General features: G+C 31.7%; 1 protein-coding gene across 1 annotated transcript in view; it reads right to left on the reverse strand.

Annotated features, from left to right (window-relative positions):
• The window catches only part of LOC123014890 (SCY1-like protein 2), a 52,908-nt gene that overhangs the window by 4,730 nt on the left and 27,050 nt on the right, over positions 1–21,128 (reverse strand). The window contains exons 5-15 of the mRNA XM_044414187.1: positions 19,431–19,526; positions 16,134–16,279; positions 13,845–13,975; positions 11,900–12,014; positions 11,508–11,653; positions 8,722–8,875; positions 7,525–7,774; positions 6,555–7,204; positions 2,540–2,602; positions 2,301–2,318; positions 199–339 (exon numbers count right to left, since the gene is read on the reverse strand). Coding sequence (XP_044270122.1) covers positions 199–339; positions 2,301–2,318; positions 2,540–2,602; positions 6,555–7,204; positions 7,525–7,774; positions 8,722–8,875; positions 11,508–11,653; positions 11,900–12,014; positions 13,845–13,975; positions 16,134–16,279; positions 19,431–19,526 — 1,910 coding nt within the window. The remainder of the gene's footprint in view (positions 1–198; positions 340–2,300; positions 2,319–2,539; positions 2,603–6,554; positions 7,205–7,524; positions 7,775–8,721; positions 8,876–11,507; positions 11,654–11,899; positions 12,015–13,844; positions 13,976–16,133; positions 16,280–19,430; positions 19,527–21,128) is intronic.

Genomic DNA, 21,128 nt, shown 5'->3' on the forward strand with positions numbered 1-21,128 from the left:
CCCCCGCCAGGTGATAATGAAATGCACGACAGAGACATATGACTTGTGTGGGAGAAGCAGGAGTGTGAGTGTTAATACGACGATGGTCATACGTACGTACATTCAGCTAAATGTAATGTTCAGGGAGGGGCATTTCCTAACCGAGCTACTAGAGAACGTTCGGCCGTTGGTCGGTTGGTGTGAAGAGGTGAGTCTTACCATGCCAGAGCCGAGCTGCTGCAACAGCCCTGAGCCCTGCGAGCCGCCCAACACCGCCGACGGCCGTCTGGAACGGATGCTCTGCATGCTACTGCTGAGCAGGAACGGGACGCTGCTGCTCGTGTTGGGCATCGAGCCTCCCTGAAACCCCATCAAAGCTCAGAATCGCAGCTTATACCGCAGCTCTGCCAAACATTATTTCACTTGGCAAAACTGCATTCCTGCTAGTCTACAACAAAGACTACTCTACTGTGGTGGCTGTGACATGGGACCGCCTTATTATTAGCGACCCGTGTGGTGGTGGTGGTGGATGTCTTTATGATAACACAAGGCGACAAAAAAAAGTCATGTCGTGACATCATTTTGTTCGTCTCAGTGAGACAAATCAAATGCACTAAATTTTTTTTTTAAAGTCCACACACTGAACAAAATAATTTTTTTCTAATTTCAATGAATTTAAAATACTTTACATTACTCAATAATTATTAGGCCGATTTCCTTCAAATAAAGACCATTCTAAAGGGATGGACTTGCCCTTTAGAATAATCTGCAATTTGAAATTGAATATTGGCAAACTTTTCTTCGAACAGTGTTCGAAGAAGTTCGAAGTAAATCGAAATAATCTAAGAAAAATCCTACGAGTAATTTTTTTTTCATCATTACCATCGTGTAGAGCATCTCTTTATTAGTTGTAATCCAAATTTTCAAAAAAATATACCGAGTAGTTTTCAAGATATGATTTTTTGAAGTTACGGTTTGTTAATCAAGCATTGCTCCATATAGGAGAAATGCATGTTAATCTTACTTAAAATTGCATTTTTATAAAAGCATTTGTTTTAGGACTCTTCTTTTGTTTAAAAATGGTCAATTGCACCTTCTTTGTTCTAATTAGAATAAACAAAAACTGTTTGTTTACTTAAAACAAATAAATAATACCTGTGTACTAATTAAAGTAAATAAAGAGTTTTTTTGTTGTAAAAATGACCACTGATCATTGAGCAAAGAGGATCTAGAAGTCTTAAATATTAGGGCAAATGTTTTTCAAATCAAATCACTTTCCATTCAGATTTTGACTTGTTCACTTTGTTCTATCTTTCTGAACTTTTTCTGAAAATGTTCTAAGCAAATGCTTTCTCATCACTTTCGAGTGATGTTAAATGCAATAAGTCACCTGATTTATTTTGTTGGTATGATTAGCTTCAGTTAGCTTGCAGGTAGTAGTTGTTGTGATAACAGTTGCACACGAAGCAACTGACTTATTGCATTCAACATCAGTAGAAAGTGATAAGAAAGCATTTGTTGAGAACATTTTCAAAAAACAGTTCAGAAAGCTAGAACAAAGTGAACAAGTTGGAATCTCAATGGAAAGTCATTTAATTTGAAAAAGATTTGTTCTTATATTTAAAGCTACTGCTTTAAACTTCTAGATCCTTTTTGCTCAATGATCAGTGATCATTTTTAGCACAAAAAAACTCTTTCTTTGCTTTAATTAGTACGCAGGTACTCTTTGTTAGTTTTAAGTAAAGAAACAGTTTTTGTTTATTCTAATTAAAACAAAGAAGGTGCAATTGACCATTTTTAAGCAAAAAAAGAGCCTTAAAACAAATACTTTTATAACAATGCAATTTTAAGTAAAATTAACATGCATTTCTCCCCTTGATTAGCAAACCTTAACTTCAAAAAATCATATCTTGGGAACTACTCGGTATATTATTTTAAAAATTTGGTTTCTTACTAATAAAAAGATGCTCTACACGATGGTGACAAAGAAAAAAACAATTACTCGTAGGGTTTTTCTTAGATTACTTCGATTTACTTCGAAGTTCTTGAAGAAAAGTTTGCCAATATTCAATTTCAAATTGCATATTATTCTAAAGGGCAAGTCCATCCCTTTAGAATGGTCTTTATTTGAAGGAAATCGGCTTAATAGTTATTGAGTAATGATTTTTAAAGCTCAAGTATTTTAAATTCATTTAAATTAGAAAAAAATTATTTAGTTCTTTTTAGTGCATTTGATTTGTCTTACTGAGACGAACAAAATGATATAAAATTTGACTTTTTTTTGTCGCCTTGTGTAACAATAAACAGATACAGATACTCACTATCATGCTCCGTGCAAGCTGAATAGAGACAGAGCGCAATCAACACATTGCACATGATCCAAGCGGTCGGACGGCACAAATGAGAATGAACAAAAATGATTAACAAAGTGATATGAGTGAGCGTGTAGTGTCGTGCATGATTCCGGAGAGAGGTTTCTATAAAGGAACCTCTCCGCGGGTGCACGAACGAACTCATCGTCGAACATAACACACCACACGACATACACGGGAGCACTTACATAGGTGGATGGCACCGATAGGCTCGAGCCCTCACGGGACACAGAGCTGTACCCTATAGCGCCCTGTGCGAACAAGCGCTTCAGCATCTTTTCTTTTGGGGAAAGGGTGGACGGAAACACTCTTTGCGCAGGAGGGAATTGTTTTTTATAACTCGAAATACTTTTCAAAAAATTGGATGCTTAATTTGAAAAATTTTACCTTGTTATAGAAAAAAATCGAAATGAAATCTGCGGCTAAATTGGTAGAGGCCCCAACAATGCATTATGTCACTGATTTTGTAACTTTTGCTTAAACAATAGTAGTTTTTGATGTGTATAATGCATTTTTCTTATAGGTACATGCAATTAAAACGATGAAAATTCGATAACATACGGTTGTGAATTATTTAAAAGTAGTGCCATTGGTGTTTTTAACAAATTGCGTGTATAGTGTTGCGAGTGGGGGTTTGCCGCCGCGAGCAGTGGCGAGACCCTCTCTTGACGCATCGTATCTAAAATGCAGTTTTACAGAGTGGTTATAAATGAATTTCATCTAGCCAGCTTTGGAATTTTTTTGCATGTAACTTTATTTGTGCTGCTCTACTTTTTTGAAAGCTCTAGTTCTGTCATTAGTGTCACTTATTAATTAATAATAAATTGTTGTTAATTAAACTTTTATTGTTTCAACTAATTTCCAATAATAATTGATAATAATGTATACTTTGGAAAAAAACAAGTTTATATTTGAAGACTATTTTCGAAGTGGACGCTTAGTAAACGGCGATTTTTTAATTTTGAGTTAAAACAAGTAGCTATTGCTAATTTAATATAAGCTAGCTATTGCTATTTAATTTAATAATTTATTGCTAACTGAATTCCAGATTTTATGGAAAGGTGAGAGATTTTGTACAAACAAGTGGGCTACTTTTGGTGTTTTTGACTTAATATCAGTCTCAGGCCACTGCGATCAGAAAATTAAATAGACGGTCATATTTTGATATTATTTTGAATAACCGGCAAAATTATGTATATACAGGGTGTTTACGGTCTTGAGGTTGAAATTTAAATGAGATGATATTCACTGTAAAAGAAAACTAATACGCTATATAAAACAAAAATTCACTTTGTGAAAGGAAAAAAATCATTTTATATTATTTGTTTGAGAACTGCTGCTTCGGCTGCAACAATGGTCATTAGTATCATTACCTTGTGTTTCACCGTAAATCATAATCACGACAACCAATTTATTTTTTTATAATTTTTTGCCATCCATCTTCATAAATTTGGAAAAAACGAATCAAATCGACTGGAAACTATCTCACTGGAAGAGTTTAAACAGAAGATCTTCGAATTTTGATAAAAACTAAAGCAAAAGCAAAGTAAATGATGACAGTGTCAAAACTATGAAGTGACTTTTCTCGTTTATTGTCATGGATACGATTTTTTTATTTGTTGCAACAATACAATTTTATCTGAACAAGAAAATAATTCCAGTGACCCTCAAACCGTGTACCAATATTTTGGTGTTAAATAATATTCTTAATAATAACAATTGATTACAGTATTTCTGTACTCTTCTATTACTAGGTCAATTTTCAACTCCAAGACCGTAAACACCCTGTATTTATTAAAAAAAATTCATTTTAATTATTTACTCCATGAATTACTAATTCTTAATTTGCTAAATAAATTTTGCATTCGGGCTCGTTTTTCGCATTTTCCGTTTCATTATTTATTACATTTTCTTTAAGATTACATATTTATATTTAACCTTCTAAACAATGCAAATAACTTTAAGAGAACTGTTGGAGAAAAACATCTTTCTTTTTAATTATTCAAAGGTGAAGTTTGCAAAGTATTCATTCCGATTTTTTGCTTTGACCTAATCTCTAGTTTCAGTTGTGAAAAACTGAACTTTGCCACAAATTATTGCCCTTTTCAAGATTATTATTGAGTTCAAGGGTTCCCGAATATTGATCTACTCGAACTTCACAATGAATGGAACAAACTTTTTATTTATTAATGAACAGAGTTTTGAAAGCCGCTTTCCCATTGTTAAATAAAATTCCGACTTTACTGTAAATGGAAATGTTTTGCATCTGACTTTTTCCCAGCTCAATATTTTTATTATTTTAAAATTGTTATCTGCTTTTCTCTTGTTTCAATTGTTACAAAACACAAAACAAGTCTAGAACAATGTCTACACTTCTTCATGGTATTTGTTTAGGTTCGTTTGTTCGGGTGTTGTGTTTACATATTTTGATATTTGAACGCCCGGCTCAAAAGGTCAAACAAATCTAAGCTCGATAAAATAATATTTTTCATCAAGTCATTTCGAGTTTAATTTTCGCTTCCTTTGCAAAGAGTATTTGCAGGTTACAGTGTTGAAAATATGATTAAAAATTTTTATTGTGCTAATTAAGTGTGGGAAGTGGTTTCAACCGATCTAATTTTGCAATTATTGACACACAGTTTAAACAGTGTGTAAGCGGGATGTGAAAATTTGTAAACATATCAACACTGTTACAGTTTGCGTTTCAGATATGTATTTTTTTTTCTTTAATTTATCGTCAAAATGCCGTAACAGTTATTTATTAGACTTGTCGAAATATTATTGCATGGTTGTGTTATGTTATCGAAAATAATATTATTAATGTTGAAAATTGAAAAATCGCCCAACATTAATATTATTTGAAGCGACAATCTACATGCTTTTATCATCTAGTGGAAATCAATTTAATAATACCTGACAAAGCGTCTGCTGAAGTTTAATACAGGCAGTTAAAGTTTACATTATGCTTCCTCGAAAATATTACTTTTGAAGAGCATTCCAGCAAAAATTCTATGTTCGATATAGCAGCAATTCACCGAGTATGTAAGGCTTTTGTAGCTCGTTTTGCTCGCAACAATTTGATTTTCGACTACTTCCAAAGAGAATGAGAGCTTTTTTAATATCGGAAAATTTTTCTTGTTATATACACAAATCCACTCAGCCGGAGGCATCGGACGCTAATTTTGTTTCTAAGTCGAATTAAAATAAAAATAAGCAAAATTTTGTTGAAATTAAGACGAATTTAGTTTGAAATTAGTTAATTTGCTTAAGCACTACCAGATCTAGGCTAAAATTAAACGCTCGGTGTGTTGTAATGAATTTGTGAAATGTCTATTAGTGTAATTGAAGTTGGGAAAATACAAGGGTTGATGGCGAAACTAGGCCAAGTTGGACCTGAAAATTTTTAAGGGTTGACCACAAGGGGGTGATTTTTTTTTTTTTGTGAATATTAAGTTTTACTTATAAACATTGGGTCTGTTCTTGTTAGGTGGAAGTAAAAATAACAATGAAAATAATTTACATTGAATGTTGAAAGGGATAACTTTGGGCACAAAAAATTATCAGACGTTTATTTGTGTTTGGGCGAATTGTGCACATCGATTTGATGTAAATCAAGTTATTATGGCCAACTACTCAATTTCTTATTTTAATATTTACACATCTTTGTACTTTTTAAAGTGAAACATTTTTCATCGCCACAAATTTTTTCGTCCATCTATCGCATGTCGCATAACAGTCGACCACAGAGTAGGGATAAAGTGAAAGGCGCTCATGGCTCGCATCAGCTAACCGTGTAGCATTTATATTTTTACACATTCGTGCAAGTGCTCCAATAAATAAAATATCGATAAATGTTTTATCGCCTTTGTGACCTAAAAATCGCAAGTTGCTGCACGTAGTTTTACAATAGAAAAAGAATTTCGTTTGGAATAGTTCTCGTTTATTACTTTTTGAAGAATTTATGTACTTGTTGTATAAATTGATGAATTACTGTGTGCATCTCTTGCCTACGCAGCCGCCTGTATTAAACTTTAAATCTGCAATAAATAACTATTACTGAAGCTTATAAAATACCAATTGAAACTTTGAGACATATAGCGTAAACGTTTCGATTCCGAATTTACGTCTAAATTAGATTAAGCGCTTAATAAACCGTTTACGCTACAAATTTTGTGTTTTTCCCCGATCGGTGTGTGGGCCTACCGTTGGTGGTGACAGATTAACCGTAGATCCTCTCCTCTCCTGTGGTCCAATACTCGAATGCCTCCTGATGGGCAATCCCCCTCCTGGAGTGCCTCCCGGCGAGGAGGCACACGACGGCGCGATGCGTATTTTCGGTGTCATAAGTGTGTTATCCGAGAGTCTTCTGTTGGGGAAGGCGTTAACCACCCGCAGGAAGTTGCTGTCGGGAGATGAAGGTGACCCTCCAAACCACCAACCACCCAACATTCCACCTATCAAACCCCAAATTAAAACTTCAAAACTTGTTGAAAATAACCAACCTGTGGAGTTTTTTCGAGCCATGTCTTCGGCACTTGACGTTTTGCGTTGCTCTATTCGCAAATTGGGGATGTTGAATGGGGGTACGTGCATATTATCGGAGGAGTATTGGTGGCGTAATGGCCGGTGACGCTCCGGACTCGGCAATGAGAGATTATCGAGTTTCAGTTTATTGCGTTGGTTCCGGTCAATTTGGTCCAGCATTTCTTGTAACACCTCGAGGAGGATCGTAAATTGCTCCAGGTTTAAGGAGGGGTTTACCGTTTGGGGCAACAACGAAGGCATTACTTTGGTTGCCATTAAATTCACGGATAATCCGTATTTCTTGTCGCTGAGCATTAACCGGTAGATGTCTGGGGAAAAATACCAAGTTACGAAATATCATAGTTTTAAAGGATTTTATATACGAAAATACGAGTTTGACTTTTATTTTTTGTCTAAAAAGCCACTAGCCCTCTATAAAAGTCGATAGTGTGAGTTCTAGACGGGGCGAGCGGCAAAGCCGCGAGCCCCCCTACAATTTCCTTTCTACACGACATTTTCGAATTCGACAGAAAAAAAAATATTTTTGAGTCTATTTCGTTAATGCTATTGGCTATTAAACTCCCCTTTTTGGCCAGGTGTCCGTTTAAAATAGATACCCAAGTCCCATTGATACAAACTCGTCACTTACTTACGACCCTTAGCGTTATTTGCGGATCCGATAATCGTATGTCGTACAAAAGCGGTAAAACCTCGTCGATGATTTGGCTTTTGTCCAGTCGATCCAACGTCCTCTCGACGCACGACAAAACATTCGAAACGATTTTCAAATCGGTTTGATTTTTTTCGTAGATCATTTTTGTTTTTGGCAGTATCATACGTCTGATTGCTGTTTCGTCTAAATATTCTGAAACGTTTGTTACTGCCACCAAGGCAGCACTCTGAAAAATAATATAAAGTGAAATGACAGAATGAGTATATGAGAGAATGGGGGATTTGTCTCTCATCACCACAAAACGGTCAACTGTTGATTATAGCTTGTTGTGTTTGCTTTGAAATAAAGAGCAATGTTTGTGCAAGGCGAACATTTGTGTTCAAAAGCGATTGTGCGTGTTTTTAATTCGCTACTGAATTTTACATTACCGACATTTCAGACATTGAGATTAAAACGTCCTGTATTTATAAATGAATTTATTTCAAATTATTTATTCTATTTAAACAATATTTACTTAATAATTGGACCAATTATGAGCAAAATTTAATTTTGTGTTATTTAATTGATTTAAAATTGTAATAAAATAATTATTTAGGGATAACTTTGGGCACTGTAATTGGTGTTTATACTTGACTATTATAAAATTGTAACGCTTGAGGGAACAGCTTTAAGCTGGTTATCTCAACAAACTGAATATAATAAAAGTGTTTTTTTTCAGTTTTCTAGTTAACTAGCGAAACAATTCAACGACGCATATTGTCTTATTATTTATTTCTTCTTATTATAATTGAAATAAAACTTATCTGGTTCCAGTGTTTTTCAAGCAGAATTTTTAATTAAGTAACGTATCAGGTTAGGAATATCGAGAACAAATGCAATTTCCTGTATTTTATCAGAAAATTAAGATTTCAATTTCCTATCCTGTGTTTTGGTATCACAACTTTTTAAAGTGAAACTTTTATTTCATCGCCTCAAAATTTTTCGTCCATCTATAGTAGGGGTAAAGTGAAAGGCCAATATGGCGGCGCCCATGGCCCGCGTCAGCTGACCGTGTAGCATTTATATTCTTACTCATTCGTGCAAGTGCTCCTCGTTTTGACCAGAGTATTGATCCGAAAAAAGTTTCACTTGCATCGTGGTTTTTTAAACCATAGCAGTTTTTTTTATACGTACCTGAACTTGTATCGTCGTGCTTTCGAAGGCATTGTATAACATTGGCAGCACTTCAGTGCGAATATCGTCTCGCGGGGTTTTCTCTAATATTATGTGCAAATTTTCAAGAAGTGTGACGGTGGCTTGTACCGTTTTCGGAGCTGAAAACACCCCCCTGAAAATCGAAAACTAATTTAAAAATTGAACAGAGAAATCCAATTCAGTGTCAACGTTTTTGAGAACGGTCTCGATTCATAATTAAACTGCTTTTTAAAAATAGTGGCGAAATTTTGCGCAATAAAAACAAGCGTGTTTGTATTTGCATGTTAGTAAATCTCGGTTTAATTAAATTAGACCCTGTGGAGCCGTTTCCTAAACACCAACAACGGGTTGGGTATTAAAAGGAGCAAGAATTACATCGATTGAAATTATTTCAGTTCTTAGTAAAACGAATTTTCGCATTTCTTTCAAATTATTTGACTTAAATGCGATTAACTATAGGAGGTTTACGACTCTTGTCTAAGCTAGAATCTTTTTCTTTTTCTACTAACTTTGCGGGAAAGTTTTGTTGATTGAGACGTGCCTGTAGACACGCTTTTTTATTCAAGTAAGCCAGAGAAACTTAAATTAAGTTGGGAAGTTTCGCACGCTTTGTTTGTCACAATTATTTAAAAAAATGGATATGTAGACTTATCGAATTTATTCAGGCCAGGAATTTATAAAATAATACAAATATATGTATACAAAAAGTTTTTAATGCAAAGCTAAATCCACCTTAAAACTTTTTATAAAAACTTTCAAACTTTTAGAATGAAATGATGACACTTACAAATAGTTTATAATAATAGTATATTATATTATTAGGAGTTAAAGTGATATAACATAAACTCACTTTTTATCCGCAATGGTATTTAGATAGTAAACAGCAACACTATAATTACCAAGTAAACGAAGAAAATAAGATTTTTGAAAGTGTTTATTAATTTAACAAGTGCAGTTAGTAGGACAAAATCTTGAATGTTGACGATCTACAATGTACCTCTTCAGAAATTAATGAAGCAGCGAAAGAGACAAGAAAGGAGAGCTAGATATCGAATTGGGTGTAAGCTAAATTTAATTTTAACTTAAATTTTAACTTAAATTTAGTTTTGTTTTATTTTTCTCTTCAAAAAGAAAAATAAATGATTTGTGTTCTTATTTTCCAAGAATTTTTCAAATTGTGGAAATATGAGACTAGCAAAGCAAGCGCAAATGGTAAAAATATAGTATATTATGTTATTAGGAGTAAAAGTTTATGTGGCGATGCTAAAAGTGTTTTTTAATTTAACTAGTGCAGTTAGCAGTGGAAAATGTTGAAAGCTGTTGATCTTCAATGTACTTCACCAGAAATTGTTCAAGCAGCAAACAACAATGGTAAAAGTAAAAACGCTTAAGCGCATTTTTCAAAAATAAGATAGAAAATTGGAAAATTATATTAAAATGTCTATATTTTCTATGAATTTAGAAATTTTTTTACCGAACAAAGCACAGATTTAATTAATGTTACGGAAACAGCGAAAATTAGATCTGAAAATGTGTTTTAATTGTTTTTGTCTGTTTTAATAAATGTAAAGTTTTTTTTTACCAAGAAAACAACTGAAATTTAAGTTAAATTGAAGTCACACAATTTCGAAAATTTTATCAAAACAAGGCAAAAAATTGCAAACCTCTATAATGCTATTTTTCATTTCGTGGATTTAACGCTTTTTTTATCGAAAAACTTGAAAATAGGAAGATCAGATCTGGAAATGTGTTATTTTTGCTTGTTTTTATGAATGTAGGGGGGTTTTTACTGAGAATATAGTTGAAATGAGGTGAAATCTAAAAAAGTTACGAAGTTTGGAAAATTTTACTGAAACAGCGTAAAAAATTACAAAATTAGATCTGAAAATGTTTTAATTATTTTTGTCTGTTTTAATAAATTTAAAGTTTTTTTTTACCAAGAAAACCAAGAAGTCACAAAATTGCAAATCTCTAAAATGCTATTTTTTTTTCATTTCATAGATTTAACGCTTTTTTATCGAATAACTTGAAAATAAGAGATCTGAAAATGTGTTATTTTTGCCTGTTTTTATGAATTTAGGGGGGTTTTTAACGAGAATATAGCTGAAATCTTTAAAAGTTACGAAATTTGGAAAATTTTATTAAAGCTAAAAGAATACAAAATTATTGTTCTAAAGTGCTGTTTTTGTCTTATTTTGAGAATTTAGCACTTTTTTATCGAGAAACTCTTAATAAATGCAAAAAAATCTAAAATAAGGTCGAAAATTGCAAAATTAGATAAAAAATTTCGTAATTTTCAATAAATTTGACAGCGATTTTCAGCGAAAATCTACAGAGTAGAAAATTACAAAATTAGTGTAACTAACTAGTGCAGTTAGTAGGACAAAATCTTGAATGTTAACGATCTACAATGTACCTCTTCAGAAATTACTGAAGCAGTGAAAGAGACAAGAAAGGAGACTGATATTACTAAAGTCATGGTAAAAGTATAAACGCTTAGGCGCAAAAATAGAATTTTTACTCCATGTCTTTTAATTGTGATATTTAGTAATAAAAGTGGTCACTTTTGTGACGTTTGTAGATAAACATATTTTTTGAATAAGTTTCTTTGTCTTTAAAAAATTGAGCTAAAATAAATTCAGTTAATATTTTAAAACCCTAAAATGTATTGGTGAAGGGTTTTCAATGTTTTTTTCTTTGGGATGGTAGAAATGGGTAAACAGCTTTGTTTTGAGGTGAAAATCCATTTTACCTGTTGAACTCACCTAAAGGACGGAAGAATAATGGACTCGTATTCTTCTATAGTCGAGTCTTGAATTAAATAGAGCACTGGTTGGAGCACAGCGGCTAGAACCTCTTGCGATCTCATTTCCTGCTGAAGCGAAGGCCACACATGTTGATACCACAATTTCTGTCACAATTGATAAATCAAAATTAATGAAATCGTGGTTTAATTACAAGCTTCCAAAACAGTATTTATTTTATTCGTTTCGTCTAAATCCTCAACGAGAAACACTCACAGGGATTTAGTGTAATAGCGACGGGTTTACGGTTGAGCCCCTTCATCTGGCGAGACGTTTTTTACCCGTGACAGAGCGCGTTTACGTTGGAACAATATTGTTAAGGATTAACTTTATCAAGTACATTATTGACTTACCTTTGGTACGAAAGGTAAAGCTTCTTTCAGAGTATTGCGATAGAAATGCGCCTTTTGCGTGGGGTCCTTCATATTGATGACATCGAGAAATTGAAGCGCGTGCACCGCAGGATCACTGCCAAATAATTTGCTTTGTGAGTGAAATTGATTGGAGAAATTCCAAGTTAATTGGAATAATTGACCTATGAAATACGATGAGCAAAAGAAAACTTGTTTAAAAATGTATAATTGGCCGAATCGATCCGCTTTCATTTTTGTCCAGCATCCAAAAGCCATGAAATATGAATGAGTGCTTGCGAAAAATCAACAATCAAACAATTTTAATGAGACTTTTGTGTGGCTTGACAACTTGGAGAAGTTTTAAAATTATAATTAATGTGTTGTAATTAAAATTATATTTCCTTGCAACTTACAGAAATAAAGTAGCAAGTTTAATTAGGGCAATAAAAGTAAATTATTAGTTGCTAATTACGTTGTTTACTCCAGGCTTTAATTTTAATTAAAGCACCTGTAACATGAGTTTTACGTTATTTTTGAGTAAATTAATGCGGGATTTATCACAGAGAAACTAAATTTAAGATTGGAATTTTCAGAGTTAATTTTTGATCACATGAAAATTACTTTAAAATAAATTTCGGCGTCTTTATCTAATCCCAGTGTTGGTGGGTAAAATTTGGTTGTTTTACGGAGGCAATAAATTAATTATTTGACGTTTTATAACCCAGTTTCTACATTAACTCCTTTATTATCCATTTTATGACCACCTTACAAATTTATTTAGTGGATGCACGGACACAAGTCCCACTAATGCACCCAAGCGTGTCATTTTTGATAATTTCCTCGAGTGTTACAATTTAGTTTATTATGTTCAAAGTAAGCTTGCAATATTTAAACTGCAGTAAAATAACCACTATGCTGCAATATGCGGATATTTGCGTTTTCTACTTAATTTAACCTCGTTTATTATAACAAAAGGAGTTTTGACGATATCGAACGAATCGATTATTCTCCTAACCTCACGTGTGTGTTATGAAAATAACGTAAGAGGTTGTGCGATTGGCGGAGGGCCTGTGCATTGCTTTTGACTTTTATTTTCTTCATCCTTCAAATATGACTCAAAAAATCAGCTTAATTAATTAAGTGATTAATATTAATAGACGCTTAATTTAGTAAGTGTCAGTTTCTTTAAGAGAACCATTCAATTGTTTCATTGAAAATAACGGTGTTTTATTGTCATGGGGTTGCGGGGTCATGAATTTTGGATTTTTTTACTAAATAAACCACAGAATTAAAGAAATCTTACCCAAACAGCGTAGAAAATAATAAAATTAGATTTGAAAATGTGTTTTTATTATTTTTTTAGCAAGGAAATGACTGAAATTTAAGTTAAATTGATGAAAGTCGCAAAATTTCGAAACTTTTATCATACAAGTCAAAAAATTGCAAAATTCTAAAATGCAATTTTTTCCTCATTTCGTGGATTTACCGCTTTTTCATGTAAAAACTTGAAAACAGGAAATGTGTTATTTTTGCTTGTTTTTATGAATTTAAAGCGTTTTTTACCGAGAATATAACTGAAATGGAGGTGAAATCGAAGAATGTTACAAAATTTGGAAACTTTCTAAAACAAGGTAGAAAATTGCAATATACCACAAAAATGTGTTAATTTTCAAAAATTTCACAGCGTTTTTTAACGAAAAACTCACAACATTTGAGAAATTTTTATCAAAACAGGGCAGGAAATTGCAAAATTAGCTTCGAAATGTCAATGAATTGATTATTCTCCTAACCGCACGTGTGTGTTATGAAAATAACGTAAAAGGTTGTGCGAAATAGTGTACAACTTGTTGGAAAGTATCTAATCCTCGCTATTTGTCACTTTCCGTGCTTAAAGGAACACAAAATAAATGTGATTGAAGCTTGGGCTCAATAAATGGAAGCTTACCTGAAATATTTAATTAATGTGAGAAGCTGCGCCGTGGGTCGTTGTCTAGTGTCTTTGCTTAATAGCCTGACTGTAGCCTCTTGAAGCGGTAACGGGATTCTAGGCATAATATTGTGTACTTGATCTTCCAACTTGAACAAAATTTATTTTATTGGTACGAATTGAGATTACGATTTTTAACACGTAGTGAAAGAAAAAATATATATTTCATGATCAGACAAACATAATCTTCGGCTACCTCGAGGGAGTTTTACAATTCCATTTTCCGATTACCATCGGGAGGCCGTAATAAAGCTGTAAAAGCTTTTTGCCGCCAGGGATGGAACTTTAAACACACGGAAATCCACAAGTCGGTCTTGTTGATTAACTTCATTTTATTATTTCATTGAGGTTGGCAGCGATTTTTAGAGTTACATCTATTGAAAAGCTCGGTGCAGCTTAAAGCTTGTGCGCAGAGCTAGATATCGAATTGGGTGTAAGCTTTTTAAATTCAGTTTTGTTTTATTTTTCTCTTCAAAAGGAAAAATAAATTATTTGTGTTCTTATTTTCTAAGAATTTTTCAAATTGTGGAAATATGAGTCTAGCAAAGCAAGAGCAAATGGTAAAAATTTAGAATATTATGTTTTTAACTAGTGCAGTTAGTAGTGCAAAATGTTGATCTTCAATGTACGTCACCAGAAATTGTTCAAGCAGCAAACAACATTGGTAAAAGTAAAAACGCTTAAGCGTAAAAATTATTTAGCGCATTTTTCCTAAATAAGATAGAAAATTGGAAAATTATGTCAAAATGTGTTTGTTTTCTATGAATTTAGAAATTTTTTTACTGAACAAAGCACAGATTTAAAGAAATCTTACTGAAACAGCGTAAAAAATTACAAGATTAGATCTGAAAATGTGTTTTAATTATTTTTGTCTGTTTTAATAAATTTAAAGCTTTTTTTTACCAAGAAAACAACTGAAATTTAAATTAAATTGAAGTCACAAAATTGCAAATTTGTGAAATGCTATTTTTTTTCATTTCATGGATTTAACGCTTTTTTATCGAAAAACTTGAAAATAGGAGATCTGAAAATGTGTTGTTTTTGCCTGTTTTTATGAATTTAGGGGGTTTTTAACGAGAATATAGCTGAAATCTTTAAAAGTTACGAAATTTGGAAAATTTTATTAAAGCTAAAAAATACAAAATTATTGTTCTAAAGTGTTGTTTTTGTCTTATTTTGTGAATTTAGCACTTTTTTAGCGAGAAACTCTTAATAAATACAAAAAAATCTAAAATAAAGTAGAAAATTGCAAAATTATATAAAAAATGTGTTAATTTTCAATAAATGTGACAGAGATTTTTAGCGAAAATCTTACCGAAACCGACTAGAAAATTACAAAATTAGGGTAAATTGTATTAATTTTTAATTTAAAACCTTTTATACCAAAAAAATTAACTGAATTTAAAAGTTTTTAAAGTCGGAAAATTAAGTGAAAAATGCGTTGTTCTCTCTAAATTTGGGATAGTTTTACAACAATAAATTCAGAAAATTCAAACAACTTTGCCTAAATAAAAAAGAAAATTTCAAAATTAGTTGTAAAAACGTGTCGTTTTTCTTGTTATAACCATTTTAGAGCGTTTTTTACCAAAAAAAAAAAAAAACGCTAAAAAACTTCAGAGTGGAAAATTGCAAAATTAGATCTGGAAATACATTATTTTTGCCTGTTTTTATGAATATTAAATTTTTCACTGAAAAAAGCTATAAAATGTGAAAAATGTTATCAAAACAAAGCAAAAAATTGCAGACTTGATTGTTCTGAAATGTTTGGTTATTTTTATCGATTTTGCGGATTTTTTCAGTGAAAAATAAAATAATTGCAAAAAATTGCCTAAATAAGGTACAAAATTGCCAAATTAGATCGAAATTGTGTTTATTTTCTATCAATTTTGAAATATTTAGTATATTATATTTATGTATATTATGTTACTAGGAGTAAAAGTGATAGTTCAGGTGGCGAAAGTGTTTTTTAATTTAACTAGTGCAGTTAGAAGTAAATGTTGAATGCTGATGATCTACAATGTATTTCACCAGAATCTGTTGAAGCAGCAAAAGAAACAACATTGGTAAAAATAAAAATGCTAAGGCGTAAAAATAGAGTTTTTACTCCATGGTGACGTTTAGTCATAAAAATTGTCACTTTTGCAGATAAAAAGTGTTTGTTTGTCGAAAGAAAACTAATTTTCTGCGTCTTCGTTGCGAAAGCTGTAAATTGCGAAAAGAAAAATTTAATTTAAACAAGTGACTCACCAGCTCTAGTTGCTTAAGATACGCTGAACTAGAATTTCCAGCTTGAATAAGTGGTCTGCCATGATTAAATATTGCACATATTACCATTCCTAGTGAAAACATATCGCTGAGTATACTACAAATTGACTGCGTCTGTGTTTCAGGTGCTGAAATAACAAAAAAAAAACATTTCAGTTAAAAATAACATGACTCTATTTCAACATTCTTTTACTCCAAGTGTATCGAAAGCTAATTACGCTTTGTTAAACTAAAGAAAGAACTGTCGCTGAAATATTGTAACATGGACAAATTCAACAATAGATCAGCTTCAAAGGATATTGAGCGCTTTGATGTAAAACAAACAAAGAATCTAATGAGTTTTTGACGCAAAAGTAGAGGCGTTTAACGAAGTGCATGTAATTTAATCGTTTTACTTTAGAATTTAACACTCACGAGAATTAATTGAGAGAAAAAAATTTCATCAAGCTCAAATATTCGGACAAGTATTTGATATCTTTATAAATAAAATTGTTGTGGTGTATAATATGTGCATAAACATTCTCAAACTTGAACTTTGAAGCAAATTCCTTACATTAGCACTAAACCAGTAAAAGGACGCTGAATCAACAACTAACCCTTCAATTGATTTTACATCAATTAGTTACATTTGCGAAAATAACTTGTCAACATGATGTTTTGAAATTTTAATATTTTCTTCAGTATTTAAATCAACTGGTGCGTGAAGCTTTGATCTAGAGAGTTGATGTTTATTCAGTCGCGGTGGTTTCGAAGCTTTTTAATTTCTTCGATTACAACAAACCTGGTTTTTTATCCCTCTCAAACTAATCCCTAAATCCCTTCTTTTGCACCGATTTTGATCCGAATAACCAGAATTAATCGGTCGGCCACCTCAAGCTCATTATTTAGTTAACACGAGTATGAGATGATCACTTGAACAAGAGCAGTTTGGCGTCAACAACAATTTATCTTTAATGAATATTATACGTGTAACGTTATCGAGGCTATAGAAGACACTTGACAGGCACATCCGACAGGAGGTTTCTTATCAATTTACCAAACGGATGCCGAGTAGAATGCTCATTTATGGCGAAAATTCAATTCAATTCGTATTTTTTTTCTCTTATAGGTATTAATAATGTTGTTTTTTACTCTTTAGATACGGGTAGTGTATTATTTATTTGATTTTTTATCTTATTGGTGAAAAAATTAGTATATCAAAAAACTGTTTTTTTCGCAAAATTCTTATCTATATAAGTTGTTTGTTGTCGAATTTTCATTGTTTTGGTTGCTTTTTATTTCAAGACAATTAATATCAAATTAAGAAATCAGCAACTAAATTGGACACTGGGTTTAAAAACGTAGGAAATATAATTTTACAAGGTTTTGATAGAATCTAAAAAAAATATTCTAGATGACTCAAAAAATTTCGTCAAAAATAAACCGAAACATCATTAAATTAAGTGAAAAATATTGTTTATTGTTGCCCTTTTTGAGAATGTAAGTGCTTTTTGAGCATCTAGGCCTTAAAATCACTAAATTAGATTAAAAATGATACTAGTTTTAATTTTTTTTTTTGGCATTTTAGTACGTTTTTGAGTCAGAAACAAAATTATTTTGCAAACTTTACTCAAAATTAAGCCGAAAAATCACAAAATTTAACCAAAAATTGTGTTATATTTGGCTTTTTTGAAAATTATAATTATTTTTGACAAAGATATTAACCAAATAACCCGCGATATCAATAACAGATTTAAAACAAACAATTAAAAAATAAGGCAAACAAAAAGAAAGGGGGAAAAAATCTCTTTACGTATCCAATGTGTATTGCTACAAAGACTTTTCTTCTTCTTCTTTTTTCTAACCATTAAAATTAAAAATAGAAAAATTTTGTTTAATTTTTTTAAATAATTTTTATCTTTAAAATTCAACTTATTTAAAATGTTACGTTTTTGCTATTATATATACTATATTCATGTTATTTGAAATTTGAGGATTTGTCCGTCAAAAAATATTTTGACTTTTAAGAGGAAGAAAGATTTTTTTTAATTTTGAATTTTCCGAAAAAAAATTGTGTTTTGAGTGTTATTTGAGAGAGAAACACTTTTATCGTTTTGGTTGCTTTTTAATACACGACGAATTTACATGACAATTAATATCAAATTACGAAATCAACAACTAAATTGGTTATTTCTGTTTTTTTATTTAATTTTTCTTATGAATGTACCTATAAAAGAAAACGTTGTATTGTACACGTAAAAAAAGTTAAAAACGACACAATTTTTGCAAGAAACTCTTGTTCATTTGTAAGATTTTACTTAATCGGACAGATTAAATCGATAACGAGTGTGTAATTTGTATTTTTTTTCAAAAAAACTTGAAAAATTTTGTCAAAAATAAACCAAATCATCATTAAATTAAGCGAAAAATAGTGTTATTGTTGCTCTTTTTAGGAATTTAAGTACCTTTTGAGTATCTAGGCTCTAAAATCACTCAATTAGATTGAAAATGAGACTAGTTTTAATTTTTTTGGGCATTTTCAGTCAGAAACGAAATTATTTTGCAAAATTTCCTCAAATTTATCTAAAAATTGTGTTATTTTTGGCTTTTTTGAAATCTATTATTATTATTATTTTTTGACAAAGATATTAACCAAAAAAACTCCGTTAACTGATTTAAAAACAAACAATTTAAAAAATAAGGAAAAATATTACTTTTGCTAGAAAGAGGGTTTTTTCATTTAAAAAAGTGTCATTTCAAAGAAGAAATAGATAAATTAATCAAAACCCGAATTATTTTGTCATTTTTATGACAAAGATACCAAAAAAGTGTTATTTTTTAAATAAAATTAAAACATGTCTAACATTTAAAGGTGGAATAATAGATATCTCCCCTCATTTCTAACCGTTAAAATTAAAAAATAAACAATCAAAAACGTGTTTAATTTTTTTTAATAATTTTTATCTAAAATGTCACGTTGTCGCTTTTTCTTAATAAAATTATTCGAAATTTGAGGATTTGATTGTGAAAAATAATTTGACTTTTAAGAGGAAGAAAGTAATTTTTTAAATTTTGAGTTTTTCAAGAAAAAATAGTGTTTTTAGTGTTATTTGAGAGAGAAAGTTTTCGTCGTTCTGGTTGCCTCTTATTTCACGACGAATATAGATGACAATTAATATAAAATTAAGAAATCCACAACAAATTGGACATTTTAAATTTTTTATTTATTTTTTTTATAAAAATATAATAAACTACTATTGTTTTTATTGGGTAAAACTTGTATGGAGAAAGAGAGCTTACCCGTATAGTCCAAGTTCGGTTGTGCCATTTTGGAGAGTCTTGAGGTCCAAGGCTGGCAAGGAACCGGTTCAACGCCGTCGACGTCATTTACCCTTTCTGAAACCAAAAAAAAATCATCAAGAGCGCAACTTAATCCTGGGAGTAGTGGGTTTGAAGCATCCGTCTCGTCGCATCCCACACGAATCCGGCGTTGCTATTTTTACCAAACATAATTATCCTTCGAAAATGTCAATCTCATTAAGGAGGATTTTTAATATCGGGTAAATGGAAACCGGCTGACCTGCCTCTTGTGCGCGTGTTGCGCCGTACAAAATCAATAGCAACTGGCCGGAAGATTCCCATTTACCTCTGCAGACAAATTACCGACGATGCCATATTGAACTTTTGTTTTATGACGGTTCATTGGAGGGCAACTTGCGACACTTACACGTGAACGCGCCCAATTGCATTGCATGATCGATGGGAGGGGGGAGGGAAATGGGACCGACTTAGGTTTCACAAGGGATGCACTCAGTTTGGATATGGGACATAAAAGTTGGAGCCAGACGGTGAAGGAACGGAAGATTTGCTACTTTTAGGAAAATTCCAGTCGAGAATGGAAATGTCAAAGCTCGAGACGACAAGCATAATTTGCATTCTTTTCTTAAAAATGTGAAATAATGGACTTAAAACGCCAAAAGTGAGCCGGGAAATACGGTTTTTAAAACACTGAAAATGTATCCAAAAGTCACGTTTTCTGTTTTATAATTTGTTGATTTTCATTTACAATGAACTATTTTTAAGTGAAATACAGCGGTCTTAACAAACGTTGGAATTTATTATTTGATTTATCCGGCGCCTCCACCAATTTTGCTTCAAAAATAATTAATAATTTCGTCCATAAACTTTTGATTTAAATCTTGTCAACAATCGTCATTAAAGTGGCCGAGAATTCTCATTAAAGAGCTTAAAATCGGCACTAAACTAGAGAAATCTGACAACGTTGAAGTAAACTGTCAATTGTTAATACCTCAAAAATAATTTTGCACAAATTTTGTCCAAATTTGCGATTTTGGAAGAAAATTAATATTCATCTCGGCACTAAAATCATTTTTGATACTCTTGTGTTATTTGCCTCGGCTGTCGCCTCGGTAACTAGACAGTTTTGTAACGAAAAAAGAGACTTTAGTGATTTGATACAAAAAAAACCTACTAATTCTTGTTTAATTGCAAATTTAAGCATGTATCCGTTTTGGGTTTTCTAATTTTCCCGGCGCCTCCACCAATTTTGTCCAAATATAAATTTTACTTTTAAACTAGTGTATTTTAATTTCAATATTTTCAAAAGTTGTTACGAAAGTTACATAAAATTGCCATTAAAGAGCTTTAAATTGGCTCTAAAGTAGCTCATTATACTACAACGAGAAATCTGACAACGTTGGAGTAAACTGTCAATTGTTAATAATAATCCAACCTTCAAAAATAATCTCGGCACTAAAGTCATTTTTGTTAGTTTTGTATTACATGCCTCGGCTTTCGCCTCGGTAACTAAACACACTATTGTAACGAAAAATGAGACTTTAGTGACTTGATACATGAAAAACTATTATTTCTTGTTTTTTTGCAAATTAAAGCAAATATTCATTTTGTTGAAATGAAGGTTTAGAATTTAATTTTTTATTTTCCCGGCGCATCCACCAATTTTGTTCCAAATATAAA

This window comes from Tribolium madens, unplaced genomic scaffold (genome assembly GCF_015345945.1).
Source record: "Tribolium madens isolate multiple individuals breed KSU strain unplaced genomic scaffold, Tmad_KSU_1.1 Scaffold_97;HRSCAF=244;Tcas5.2_LG3a, whole genome shotgun sequence".
Lineage (NCBI taxonomy): Eukaryota > Metazoa > Arthropoda > Insecta > Coleoptera > Tenebrionidae > Tribolium > Tribolium madens.